A 14,639-nucleotide genomic window follows, 5' to 3' on the forward strand; every position below is an offset into this window, starting at 1 on the left:
AAAAAAATGTTATTATTATGATATAAGAAAAAAACTGTTCTAGTTGAATACTAGTAGTTTACCATAAGGTCTAGATACATATGATTTTAAAGAATTTGAAATATTACAAGACAATTAATGGAAACGAGAAAAAATAGCATTCTTTGCTAGTTAATGGAATTAATTATTGGTTTAACGTAAAATGCTTTGTACGCCAGAAATAAGCATATCATACATGTTACTGGTTTATATAGGCTGCAACTATCCGGGACTTCACTAGCAGCAGAGACATATATACATGTCTCTGCTAGCAGTAATATTTCCATATATGCTGTACCAAATATATATATGTACTAGTTTCATTGGAGATTAAATTGAAATTGAAGTAGTAGATTGGGACAATGTACAAAAAATGTATATAGAGATTGTGGACGGCATATACCTACTTGCCAACTTTTTTAAATTCTCATGGTGGAGAAAGTGCGTCCGACGTATAAAAATCCCCGTGCAAGGAAGAAGTAGAAAAACGGTAAGGAAGATACAGGGAATTTTGATATTTAATTCATTATTGATTAACATATATCATTATAGGCAATGACACAGGGGCTTGGCACGATTTTCCAAATGATGGTCCATATATATATGTATTACACTATAATACATATATATATGGGCCATCATTTGGAAAATCGTGCCAAGCCCCTGTGGGCAATGATCAAATTTAGCACACATTAAAGCATTTTAAGCGGATATGTGGGATTTTACGAGTTGTCTCCCCTCGTCCACACAGTGATTATTAGTAATATTATAATTAGGCAAAGGAGCACAACTGCCATGGATCGCAGTACTTTTGTTGATGGAGCAAAGGGTTGGCGAAGGTGATACTGGAATGACATCACTTGATAATCAGGTATAATTTACTTTTTTTAACACTTCATACTCGTGTATAATAAGGCAAGACTTATATAAATCCTTTGTATCGAGTACAAATATGTGTTGATCACAACCCTATTTTAACCATATGCCATATCACCAGCTCTGGAATCTAGTATCTTAAATTGATCCAGAGACGTATACAAGTCTCTGATTGATGGCCTCCCCTCCTGAAGTAAAGATAAGTCGAGCCTAACTGTGCTACGAAGCATTTAGTTAATCTTACACCAAATGACCCGTAAGCTAATATCTCCATCGTCCATCATGTAGGATAACTATTTGCCGAGAGTTATGTACTCTTTGATTCGCATGTAGACTTGCCCAAGTCCGGGAAATGGTCGCGCAGTTTTGCAAATCCTAGTAATCTATATTTACGTTCACATATAAATCTTGAATTTTCGTTACGTTTTCACTATATTTTCATTGTAAAAACTAAATACTTCTTCTATACTTCTTTTAGATACAATGTACGCCATTAAAAAAACACATATGGTAGCAATGCCCAAGCAAAGGGGAGATAACTCGAATTGGAAATTTGGGATTGAAGAAATTTACGTCACGAATTAGGTCTTCGGAAGAACGGTGATTTTATCCTACATGCACACAGTAAATCAATGGTTGGTGGGTGACATTCATTCATTCGATAACCCTCGATGATTTACTATCGACAATACTTATTTTTTTTTATTCCAATTATAGCTTCATTTTGAATTGAGATTAATAAGCAAATGCATCCGTACATGTATCGTTTGTATTTGGATACTCAATGCTATATTGATTGATTTGCATGATTTTTATGATTGTTTTGAAATGGGTTTTATTTTAAATATAAAGTTGGCTGATGATGTAAATATTTAAAATAAAGAAGAAGAAGAAACCATGCTTCCCATCTGAAGCATACAAAATGTACTTGTTCCCTTTATCTTGTTTGTTGTAGACTAAAGTCAAGGGTGACCTTTCTGATGAACTAGAGTCGGAAACTATTCAACCCACTGAAGATGGTTTGGTAACATCAAAAGTAGAGGGCGCCACGTGCACATCATCAAAGGGAGATAATGCTGAGGATGATAGTACCAGAGCATTACTAAGGGGCTTTGCTACCGATACGCCGGTAGGTGGCGCTACAGCATCAGACGATGATACGAAAACGCTGCCAACAGTTTCTGTTAGCGGTCTGTCGGTAAGCGTTGCTACGACTTCCGTAAAAGATGGCACCGAATCCCAATCAGCAGAGCATTCGAAAATACAAACAGATTTGATAAAAAAAACATTGAATGTGAATAGTGATACTGTTAACAGAATTCTGGGAACGATCTTTGGACAATGTGTTGGAGACGCTATAGGACTGCTAACAGAGTTCCTTACAAAGAAGGAATGCAAAGAGGTATAGTTCACATTAAAGTTTTTAATTTGAGAAAACATTTAACATTTTTCATGCAACATGGTATTTCAATACATTTTATTCCAGTCTCTGATAAATATAGATGAAATTGTTTGATGAGATACAAGATGTGTTCACTATAATATTGAGTTGTTACAGCATTCATGCTGAAGGCGACGTAATGAAATGACTTTAAACTATTAAATTGAAGTTTCTAAACATTGATTATTAACATGAAAAAGAAATATGTATCTTATAATGACGTTCAAAGAAGGCCACGGAGTAAGTGTAGAGACTAGGAACATATGTAATACTGATTGATAGGAATGGATATAAATATGGAATTGATTCAGATGTCACGTGGCTCATTCCTTTATCAACTTAGCACTACAAGGCGATGAAGAAAGAACTGGAATTTTCCCACAAGATTGATGACTGTCATCGTACCGGTTGGAAAACTGGTGACTGGACAGACGATTCTGACCAAATGATTCTCATATTTCTGTCAATCATCGAAAACCACGGCACGGTAAAAATCAACACCGGTATCCACTATAACACAATTCCCCAATAACAACAATACGTGAAATTGAGACTCACACTAATTCCTGTGTTGCTAAGGTGATTTAATATTTACGTTTGAGAATATTGTGTATTTGCCATTTTTATGATCTTTTCGTTTAGTAATACCTTATCCATGCAGATTCTAAAATAAAAGAATGCTACATTAATATAACTACAAACGTTGCTTTGGATAATGATTCATATCTTCTTCTTTTTCTTCTTCTTCTTCTTCTTCTTCTTCTTCTTCTTCTTCTTCTTCTTCTTCTTCTTCTTCTTCTTCTTCACTTTGCTGTATTAGTATATCATAATATAAGGTTTGTAAACCTTTAATAGTGCCCCTGACCAAATTTTCTTTGCGTCACTGAACAGGTAGATCCATTTGATTTTGCTAAACGAATAAAGGATTGGGGCGCTAAAGGATTTCCGGAGTTGGGGGATAATGTTGGAATGGGACAAGGGAGGACAACCTATTTTACAATCAACAGGAGGGATTTCCTTGATGACCCGTATGCCGTGAGTGTGAAATTAAATATATGATATCTTAATAAGTTTGAGTCATAATTATGAACTTTCAAGTATTGATATAAAATGTTGTTGCTTTGATCTGAAGTGAACAAAATCATGAACTTTTGCATTTTGGGATATTTTGAAATAGCGTCAGTTTGTATGAGGATGTAAAATGAAAATGTTTGATGCATTTGCGTTTGAATATAAAAATGTTAAGTTTATATAGTTTACAACGATTGCGAAACAACTTATATCAACTTATGTTGCGGTTACGTACGAGCTCTGCACTAAAGAGCCCTGGAATTTTGAAGGTTCATATTCCCCACATTTTGGTCAATTCTGACGAAAAGCCATGTTAAAACACGGTACAAAAAAAAACAGCTCTGGCGTTTGTTATATCCGGTTGTTGTTTAAGGTTTCAAAAGGGACAATACCTGTTCGTTTGTCTTCCTATCTTGATTTGTATTTTAAAGCATCTTATAGTTCCCATAGTCCCCAAGGTTTGCCGTAGCCAGCATGCCATCTTTTTAATAAATCGATTGGTGGCACGATTGTGACAAAAACGCATAGATTTATTTAAGCATTAAACTGTCTTTTTATGGATTATATGGTCTATATAGATGCCAGAGCTTTGCAGACAATCTTCATAATGCGCGCTAGCGCATTATGAAATGATTGTCTGCAAAGCTCTGGCGTCTATATAGACCATATAATCCATAAAAAGACAGTTTAATGCTTATATTTACGTTTTCTATATTAGTTTCTTTTCGATTTCAACTTTAATTTTCATTATAATTTGAAATCTGACTTTTACCGACGTTTCCATTGTCAGAGGTCAACAAATTGAACAGCCTATTGTGATTCACGTGCTGATTGGCAAAAAAAATAAAAAAAAAATAGTGCGTGGAAATAATTAAAAAAATACTGAAAACATCATCAGATATTTTAATAACAATATCAATAATATTGGTAGTCAGTATTTCAGAACATACGGATGAATTATTCAGTTTGTTAACGATTTCGGATTTTTTTTTTTTAAATTACCATCCGGAACAATTATGCGGATGGAAATTTCACCCGTCACCACGCGCACGCAACGGCTGACAGCATTGACAGAGTTTAGCTATGAAAGTTGAATGTGCAGTGGGAGAAAGTGGAATTCGCCAAAAAACCAGATGTAAACATGTTCTTTGATTGCATGGAAACCTGATTACAGTTTATAGTAGCTACAACAGCACCGGTGTCAGGGATACGACGAATGAGAGAAGTGACAGTGGCCGAGGGAGTTAGACGAGCTTCAGCGACAACGTTGCTTGTGACGGGTACCATGGCTGTTTCAAGTTTAGGATGCGTTAGACACGATAATGCACCACTTGATGCTTTCTTTTGTGAAGAAGAAACTGTTCTATTGTACGACCGGAGAGAAGCCTCGTTCTTATGATTTGACATAAACATGATGTGTCGGGTTTCAAAATTTTTGTCATTCAAACACTGGATGGCGGTGGCGCGCAAACAATGTGGTGTGTAATGATTTTCCACTCTGGCCCCGGAACAAATATCTGTCAACATATGTGTTTATTAAATCTTGTTTTATTTCCATTTTCGTGATTGTTAACCATTCTTACCTTTATTTTCGTTTTACATTTTAGATTTGTTTTCTGGTCTCGTACTCTATCCGATAGAATGATGAGCAATGATAAGATGCCATTTGTTTACATTGGTGCAAGCTTAAGTAGTTCCGGGGGATCCGGACGCGTATGAATAATACCCGAATGCACGATTTGGGTGTCAGTTATGCATAGAATGGTGTCACGCTTTGGGTGTCAGTTATACTCTCATAGACTGCAAATTTGTTTAGTTTGTTTATATCATGGCTTTGCCATCCAAATGTAAATATTGATGTTTGTCTTTTAAATAAAAGTCTGGCTCTAATGCGTCCAAATACGTGTCTTTGGTAAACAACAGGCGGCGGAGCGGGTTTGGACGCGTGGTGATAAAACAGTAGCTTCCAACGGAGCTGTGATGAGGACAAGTATCATAGGAGTTCACATGTATGCAGATATAGACTTCGTCATGCATAACGCAGCCAACATTGCTAGAACAACTCATGCGGATCCCAGGTATTGTAAGAATGGTCAAAGTTGAGAACTTCTGACACCAAGGGAACACGTCAGTCATATCAGTATGAACGCCTGTCTGTTAATTACGTGCGATGGACACTATATTCACACGCTTAGATGTCACTTGCCTTTGTGGTTTTGGCAACACCGCCAGTAAAGTCCAAAACTAACATAATTTTCACAAGAAATAAAACTAATATAATTTGAAATAGTTTATATTGACGGTAAGACGAAAACTAGTAAAAACTAGAACTGTCGCCAGGATGGCTGACTAATACCCCCGCAATCTGCACGAGTCAATGGTGAATTGGAACTGTTAATTAGAGGCTAACTAAGATAACCCGTGCATGCCGATATTTCTGAAATTCAGAATGTCTGAAATATTTGTTGTTAACAATAAAGAGAATTCAGTGACCAGTTGCAAGAGCAACCATAATTTTGAGAAAAAGAAAGTGGCATGCACATCTACACATAGTCCTCTATATTTGTGTGAAGTTTCATTGAAATCGGTCCCTCGGTTTAAGAGGAGTTGTCCGGACAAACTTAAAGTTATGGTTCTTATCGGGAAACCTGTTTATAGTGACCAGTTGCCATAGCAACCATAATTTTGAGAAAAAGAAAGTGGCATGCACATCTACACATGGTCCTTTATATTTGTGTGAAGTTTCATTGAAATCGCCCCTTTGGTTTAGGAGTTGTCGTCGACCGGACAAACTTAAAGTTATGGTTCTTATCAGAAAACCTGTTTATAGTGACCAGTTGCCATATCAACCATAATTTTGAGAAAAAGAAAGTTGCATGCACATCTACACATGGTCCTCTATATTTGTGTGAAGTTTCATTGAAATCGGTCCCTCGGTTTAGGAGGAGTTATCCGAACAAACTTAAAGTTATGGTTCTTATCGGGAAACCTGTTTATATGACCAGTTGCCATAGCAACCATAATTTTGAGAAAAAGAAAGTGGCATGCACATCTACACATGGTCCTCTATATTTGTGTGAAGTTTCATTGAAATCGGCCCTTCGGTTGAGGAGGAGATATCCGGACAAACTTAAAGTTATGGTTCTTATCGGAAAACCTGTTTATATGAGCAGTTGCCATAGCAACCATAATTTTGAGAAAAAGAAAGTGGCATGCACATCTACACATGGTCCTCTATATTTGTGTGAAGTTTCATTGAAATCGGCCCTTCAGTTGAGGAGGAGTTATCCGGACAAACTTAAAGTTATGGTTCTTATCGGAAAACCTGTTTATAGTGACCAGTTGCCATAGCAACCATAATTTTGAGAAAAAGAAAGCGGCATGCACATCTACACATGGTCCTCTATATTTGTGTAAAGTTTTATTGAAATCAGCCCATTGGTTTAGGAGGAGTTGTCCGGACAAAATGTGTCTACGGACGGACGGACGGACGGACGGATTCCAGTATACCCCCCTAACTTCGTTGCGGGGGTATAATATATTTGTGTGAAGTTTTATTGAAATCGGCCCATTGGTTTAGGAGGAGTTGTCCGGACAAAATGTGTCTACGGACGGACGGACGGACGGATTCCAGTATACCCCCCTAACTTCGGTGCGGGGGTATAATTACGTTGACTGCAAACCTACAAGTAAATGACTTTCAGAACGGACGTAGCTTGCAAGTCGATTTGGAAAGTAATGTTCCTGGCAAAGCTAATCATATGGCAAGCCCAGAGAGCACTAATAAGATAAAGCGTTACCTCAGAAGATATTTTATATACAATGCATTTCATAATATATATATTTCGGACACTTATTTTAGACCTGTTATGTCGTATATTTAGTGTTTTTTTTCTAAAAATGAAAGATAGCTTGTGAAATATGTAAGGAATTTAAGTTATTATAGATATCTTATGAAAGTGTTATGTTTAGACATGTTATGCAATTCTGTAATATCTTCTATATAAAATAAAATGCAGGATTAACATTGTTCCCTGAATTACAAGCAACTTGTATCTTTTCATGTATATTTTTAAGATAAAATAAAAACTGGAGTAATTTGAATTACAAAAAATAAATGAATAAGTAAATAAATAGAAATAAAAAAATAAAAAAAAACTTGAAATTATTTAAATGACAAAGATATATGCATTCTTAGGATGCAAAAAAAAAAAGGCTGTTTTATTATTTTAGGATTTTGAAAAAAAAATCTCTTACTAATAAGATAAAAAAAAATGTCAGCAAAACAACACAACACATGGATTTCAAACCTCTAATAGCCATCATATACAGTTGTGAACTAATCTAAAGCATATATCATTTTTGGCCAGATGTCGAGCATCAGCCGTGGCTGTTTGTGTGGCTATAGCCTTGATGTTACAGCGACAACCACAACATTTGGACAAGAAAGGAAATTATAACATAAAAGCAATCATCAACGAGTGTTACGACTACGCATCAAAGTATCTGGAAACTGACGAGAAAGTGAGATTGATATTACTTTTTAAGGAAGAAAACATTTTTTTGCACATGCTCTCCTTCAATATTTAGTGGTTTTGTCTGAATGCAAATTCATTCAATTCTGTTTTCATTGATATCATAAGACTCTAATGTTTAAGATGGCAATCATATTTCGTAAACAATCAAATAAAAGATATTTGCCTCACTGTCAATCTGCAAAGAAATTATCCATTTTAGTTTGACCAATAAAAACGGTGCTTTATGTTTACCGCAGTGAAATCTATTGACTCTTCGATTGATATAGAAATTGGCAAACCATAAAATACGTCATCATTTTGCAGATCGGTACATTTGGTTACATACAATATAGTATTATAATGAAAGAAATGATGATTTTGAAAACGTTATTTTTATTTTTGGAGCAATTAGATTTATAACCAGTTTAAGGTGTCGAAAACGTTATTTTTATTTTTGGAGCAATTAGATTTATAACCAGTTTAAGGTGTCGAAAATCATGTTTTTAATGTAGAAATAGATTTTTTGGATTAATGAAAATTATAACGAAGAGAGTAAGTTTTGGATTATTGGTACCCAAATTATCACAGGTCAGTTAAAAATCGCCAGTTTGAGAGTGATCAGTCTCTGTAGTAGCACTTAGCAAGCTGAAGGACTCTTACCGTGCCTGGAAACCTGGTCTCGTTCTCGTAGTACATTGCCATCGCTCTCCATATCAATCTCTATTTTGTTCATATTTAGTCATTATTTCATCCTCTTTTCTCGTCGAATATCCTCTTGTTATAAAAACACGCTTGATATATGGATGGTGTTTTCATTTCAGAAAAAAGAACTTATGTCATACCTAAAATGTACCAAATTGAAAGAGTTAAAACTAGATGAATCAGGGAAAATTGGATACACCTACAAGACTATGGGTTCCGGTTTCTGGGCCTTAAAACAAGACAACTTCGGGAAGGCGATTACAAAACTTATTATGGAGGTAAGCGACGAGCGGAATTACTTCAGTCGAACTGCTGCTTGAATATCTCCAGCTAATATAGTGAATCTATGGCTCACCGACCGTGCGACGGCTGGTAACAATAACATATACCAGGCAGTATATATGTATAAAAATAGTTGATTAGCAACATACCTTGAGTAGTCCTGTTTCATAGGTCGTCATTGGCCTCACGATTTTAAAATTCATGTTCGGTATAAAGTCAACTGATTCCTCACCGTGAATTGGCAAGGGTTAATACAAAAAATATTAAAGGATAATACGAGGACATTACCTTACACAGTCTTGTTCTGCAGGGTGGAGACGCTGATACTAATGGTGCTGTGGCTGGAGCAATGCTTGGGTGTAAACTCCGTGTTGGGTCCATACCTACCTGTTGGACACAGAATTTACTGCACAAGGAATGGCTGGAGACCATTATTGACAGGTAAGAATTTCAATTGTTGCTGAAACAAAATCAGTCAAACTGCTGGTTGTAATGTACATTCATTAGTATATACGAGGAAATGAAATAAGATTTCACAACAGGTCCAGCTTCATCAAGTTCTTTAATGCTTTCCTGGGGATAACTGTCATAGAATTCCCTAAGGTAAGGGAACACTGATGAGACTGGGAACTATTACACTGTTTTAAGACATTTTAATGAGATCTATTTTTCACCTCGTTTCGAAATTCACGAAAACAGATAACTTGAAAATGAAATCAATAAGGAAAATGCTTAAGACTTTCATAACATGCTTGGAAAATACATTAAATATAGTTTAAAGTTTGGTTAAACTGCGAAAATTTTAACAATAGAAAAATCACATTTTTAGTATTGATAATTATGCACCATTAAAAGAAATCAGATACATTAATCCGCTATATTTGATCTTGAATTACAGGTATTTCCATATGATGAAAGAGGTACACAATATTGACTTCACGCCATATTGGACAGGGCATTTGTCATGATTGCTAATGTGGACCACCTTTATAATATAGGGAAACCATTGTGGAATCGTAGCAGACATGTTAGTAAACAGTACATATTTTATCAACAGATCTAAGAATACAAAAAAACAACAACAAAAAACGTAATAATAATTTAGCGAAATAAGAGGATAACAAATAATATGTGTGTATTCAGCACATTATTGTTTTATTATTGATAACTTTACACTGCATTTTGATCAGGGATGTCAATGGAGACGGGTACATTTAACTGAAACCTCTTGTGGACAATATTTTGATGTGTTTATTCATACGAAATACTGCTTCTCGAGAGAAGTAGCTTTTACCGATACTCTAGGTATTACATCTATAATGAAGATTATGTGATACCGCAGATTCTAGAGAAAAAATACTTATCTGGAGACATATGCAATATACAAATTTATCCTAATCATATTTTGTAGACATTGTCACGAGTTAAACGTTTACTGCTGCCATCAAAAGATTGCCTTATTTCTGTCCTTTTTCTTGTTGTACAATTTAAAATACCATGTGTAAATAGATCAAATTTGAACAGATTATTTTGAAATAAATTTTATTTTCAATTGGATATTAAGATATTGATGTACGTTAAATGTTCCACTGACAAAGAATAAAGCATTTACATTTTGTATTAAACTCTGCCTCTTTAATGGAGACCCATGTTGTTTGAGAGTGACTATGACAACATTGGAATGATATGGCTTATACATATAAGGTCGTGCTAAAGTAAATATATGTTCAAGTTAATTATATTTCGCGAGTTAAGAACCGCGAAAATACTTGGCCCTTGTCGTCAAAACGATATTAATTATACGCATCTATATAACAGGTGTAGTACGAACAAAACACCGTCTTTTATATTTTTCCAGTTTGGCTAAATAAGTATTCATTTGATGAAGAAAAAAATGAGCTTCTTTCATTTGCTTTTGATTTACAAGGTATAATCTAATTATTTGAGTAGTCTATGATTTCCCTTTTCTATGGGGAACTGTCGGTACTTTCCGTAAATGAAAAAGACAATTAATATGACCACATCAATGCTACACCAGGAGCGCTAGTATTCTGTCGCGTAAGAAAAGTGCAGATACATGGAGGTCTCGATTGTTGTTTCACAATGAATGTATATTACAAAGACAGGTATTGATGAAATGTTGATGAATATGTGTTATTGCTAGTCTATCTGATTGTGATCATGCATGTGAACATATATTGTGTTGTTTATAATGTGTATTGAATAAGGAACAAAAGCCTTATCTGAATAAATAAAACATGTTAAAGCTTTGACACCGATTACAAGTTTGTGTTCTATATTAAATTCGCCTTAGTAACAAAGTTTAATAGTTGTGAATAATCCGGTTGACTGTCAGTCACCTTTGAGTAAGCCGTAGTATCTAGCCTGCATCATGTTAGACCCAAGCTAAGTCGATAAATTAAAGGTCGGTGGATTTTTTCTCTATTCTGGAAGTCAACAATGATATAACACGACCATCGTTTTTCAATGAATGGCTTGATGAAGACCACGGGGAAAAGTCGACGCCATGATCTAATTTGGAAGTATTAATTTCCTTGCGCAATATGAAGTCAGGCGTACCTGATGCTTGTTGATATGCACAATGGTTTCGTCGTCAACACCCTGTCATTATGACATTGCGGCTTAGACTTTAATTTGTATGGCGGGTGTCGTCGATGAGGCTAAAGGCGCTTGTTCTTAAAGTCATGAGGTTTCCGGACTACCTAGTCTTAATCTCCATGGAAATCTATATTTTTGTTTATATTTTACTATGGTTTTCTTGATTTTGAGGTTGAATTTATGCTTTTTGTTATTTTTTTTTTTTTTTTTTTTTGTCAAAATGAAATAAATGGCATCTGACCAATGTTCAAGGCCACAAGGATCAAATAACCTATCTACTTCTTTTGAATAACTGTCATATGTATGTGTATAAAGTTTGCAATCCATATGTCGTAAATTGATCCGAGTTTATGCAAGGTGTCTAGAGTAGAATATGCTGTAAGACTGCGTTTTTGTAAGGTTTCTAGAGTAGATATATTATCCTTTGATGAAGATTATATTTTCGATCTAAAACGAATACTTAAAAACCGAATTGGATGTTTGTATCAATGATAAACGGTACAGACCCATGCGGCCTTTATCAAATTGTTGGACGTTTACCTGTTTGGGATTAACGTGACACTCATGCGGGCGATATCTTTCAACGAAATACGAATCGTAGGCTATAGCAATACAAACTTGTCAGGTATGGACGTTCTGCAAACATGTATCCCAGATAATGACCTTTCTATACTAGCAGCCGTTGACATATAAATGTGCACATTTCACTGAAGTTTTCTACTCGCGATTATTGCGTCATTTAAAAAAAATATGATAAAAAAAATAATGTGATTATTAACATAATGATTTTTAATGTCATAACCACATTAAGTCCTGCACATTTATCTGCAGCCATAACAACTGACGGGTGGATGTGAATATAGGTCACACATATCACTTGCACATTACACGTAAAAGAACAGCCCAGGAAACAAAATGGAGAAGGCAATGGCCTGTCTCATTTGTAAAGTTACAGCCACAACTACTGCCGGCCTGTTTGCCGGTAGTGGATTGGGAAGTAATTTTACGGCGATGCCAGCTATGATGAAGATTCAGGATACGTCTGCATTACGTGTTGGATGGAAGCACCATTTTCTACTTGGGAAGACATACATGGTATGTAAACAAATCGAAGCCCACGTGGTTATCAAGTCTGAGTAGACTCTATAAAATAATATTATTTGACATAAGTATGTTAATTGACACAATCTTGGGTAATGCAAATCACTACTTATGGAAAGAGATGATCAAATGTCTCACAGGTAAGTTCTGTAATGTATTTATAACATTGAACGATTTTTGAACATTTATCAAAACGTATGCAGCATTCTTATACGAGAGTAGTGGAACTGGACTGGGTCGACCATCGGCGACCAGGTAGCTGAATTGGTAGTGCATTCGGCTAGTGTTCGGAGGTCCGGGGTTTGAACTCCGGTCTGGCTGCTTCATTTTCTTTCTCTCCTGTTACACCAGGGTATTCACACACCAACATTCAGTATGAGTTGAATCATCTGTGGATAACGAACCATTAAGCATTTGTCTGGAAGCACGATCTTTTCCATTATATAAATTAGCTAAGACAACATGGCTGACCTGCAGTAGTACCTTTATGATGTTACTGTAGACTGTTTGTTATCAGTTTTATAAACAAAATTTCTTTTTGAATGCCTTTTTGACTTACAAAGTACATTCAAATGTTTACCTGTTAATGAATCTTTAAGTTATTACACTTTAGTGTTACATGCCATACTTGTAATCTATATTACTCTTTGATAACCTTGAATGTTTGGATGTTTCCTGTAGGGTCGCTGTGCTCAGCTTAGTTTCCTAGCAGGGTGTTCAGCCTGTTACCTTGACCCCACGGACACAAAATATTACTGGCTTGCTGGTGCTACGTGCATGTTCTTCATATTCCCATACACAGCATTAGTCATGTTTTCCGACATCCAGAAACTATTGAAGGATGATGTCATAGCAACAAGAGGTAATTGCAAGATTTGATAATCACACCTATAATCTTAAACTTCATCTCGGCTTTAACCCTTTACCTCGGCTCGATCAACGAAGATGTAAAAAAATAAAGATTCTGAGGTTGATGTAGAGGGGCGTAAACCTATGACGCCATCATATATCCAGTAAGGATATGATGCTAACATGCAAACGTAGGTTATTACTATCAATTATGTTGCAACCAATGATAGCATATATGTATCGTCTTGTCTCCAAATATGTTCTCAGAACACATCACAGATTCTGAGAAACATTGAATTAAACTCTATGTGGTGTATTCGGCATCACATACTTCTTAGTTGATAGGACTTTTAACTTTCTAGTCCGGGTCACCATAGGCGCCGTTTGATTTTCGCGTGAAATAAAAACAAGGCGATTGGTGTTTTATATAAAAATGTTAAATGAAACACTTTACTACATTTATATACATGTTGATTTACTTATCTTTATTTCTCTAGGCGTTGACTGGGTCCGGACTAGCATCAATACATGGGACAAACGACATTTTAGACGCAGCATGGCGGCATCAATTGGCTTCGGAATCTTCCTGTACGCTCTGTACAACAGAAAATAATTTTAGCTCGCGGGGTATTTTTTTTTTTTTTTTTTGTATTAATACATTTTTCAACGAATGATATTAGGTGTTTATAGAAAAAACATTTTAGTGTCTGTTACCTATGTAGTTTTTGATATAAAAGCATATCAATTGAAAAAACAACGACAAATATGATGAAAATGTGTAGATTTGTATGCTTTGGAGTCTCTTGAAAAATTAAAGGAGAATAAGACCAAAAGCCAACGTCTTCTGTTTCTTTAACGACGACATCCATCATATGTTCCACAATATCTATATAGAGATAACTTGATTATAAAGAGCTTATTATAGACATTAATATGTTATTGTTGAAATAATTGTTGTTTTCAGATTACAGCATAATATTATGTTCACCCACGGTAGAAAATTGTAATATTGCTTCACCCTTGTTCAAAACGAAAACAAGTGTCCACAATACCCTATGATAAGGTGTATATCTCCCGATGAAAATTATAGAAATATAAACTTTTTAAGCTTGATCATGGCATAAAACACACCAGCATTAACATAGACTAGTTCACTACATGGC

The 14,639-nt window shown here is 35.4% G+C and overlaps 2 protein-coding genes across 2 annotated transcripts; both read left to right on the forward strand.

Annotated features, from left to right (window-relative positions):
* The first annotated feature begins 759 nt into the window (after positions 1–759).
* LOC117330744 (ADP-ribosyl-[dinitrogen reductase] glycohydrolase-like) lies at positions 760–11,186 on the forward strand. The gene is made up of 9 exons (XM_033889204.1): positions 760–889; positions 1,850–2,296; positions 2,679–2,822; positions 3,227–3,370; positions 5,330–5,484; positions 7,777–7,930; positions 8,745–8,903; positions 9,218–9,348; positions 9,806–11,186. Exons 1-9 carry the CDS (start codon positions 836–838, stop codon positions 9,873–9,875), a joined length of 1,458 nt encoding a protein of 485 aa, XP_033745095.1. The 5' UTR covers positions 760–835; the 3' UTR covers positions 9,876–11,186.
* Positions 11,187–12,294: 1,108 nt separating this feature from the next.
* Positions 12,295–14,317, forward strand: LOC117330747. The gene is made up of 3 exons (XM_033889208.1): positions 12,295–12,621; positions 13,309–13,489; positions 13,974–14,317. Exons 1-3 carry the CDS (start codon positions 12,442–12,444, stop codon positions 14,087–14,089), a joined length of 477 nt encoding a protein of 158 aa, XP_033745099.1. The 5' UTR covers positions 12,295–12,441; the 3' UTR covers positions 14,090–14,317.
* The last annotated feature ends 322 nt before the right edge of the window (positions 14,318–14,639 follow it).

The sequence above is a fragment of the Pecten maximus genome, chromosome 7, assembly GCF_902652985.1.
Source record: "Pecten maximus chromosome 7, xPecMax1.1, whole genome shotgun sequence".
Taxonomy (NCBI): Eukaryota; Metazoa; Mollusca; class Bivalvia; order Pectinida; family Pectinidae; genus Pecten; species Pecten maximus.

Coding starts and splice junctions, on each gene's coding strand:
- LOC117330744 (XM_033889204.1), top strand. CDS start 836: ATGGAGCAAAGGGTTGGCGAAGGTGATACTGGAATGACATCACTTGAT. Junction 890..1,849: donor TGACATCACTTGATAATCAG/GTATAATTTACT, acceptor TGTTTGTTGTAG/ACTAAAGTCAAGGGTGACCT. Junction 9,349..9,805: donor CTGGAGACCATTATTGACAG/GTAAGAATTTCA, acceptor CTTGAATTACAG/GTATTTCCATATGATGAAAG.
- LOC117330747 (XM_033889208.1), top strand. CDS start 12,442: ATGGAGAAGGCAATGGCCTGTCTCATTTGTAAAGTTACAGCCACAACT. Junction 12,622..13,308: donor TACTTGGGAAGACATACATG/GTATGTAAACAA, acceptor TGTTTCCTGTAG/GGTCGCTGTGCTCAGCTTAG. Junction 13,490..13,973: donor TGATGTCATAGCAACAAGAG/GTAATTGCAAGA, acceptor TTATTTCTCTAG/GCGTTGACTGGGTCCGGACT.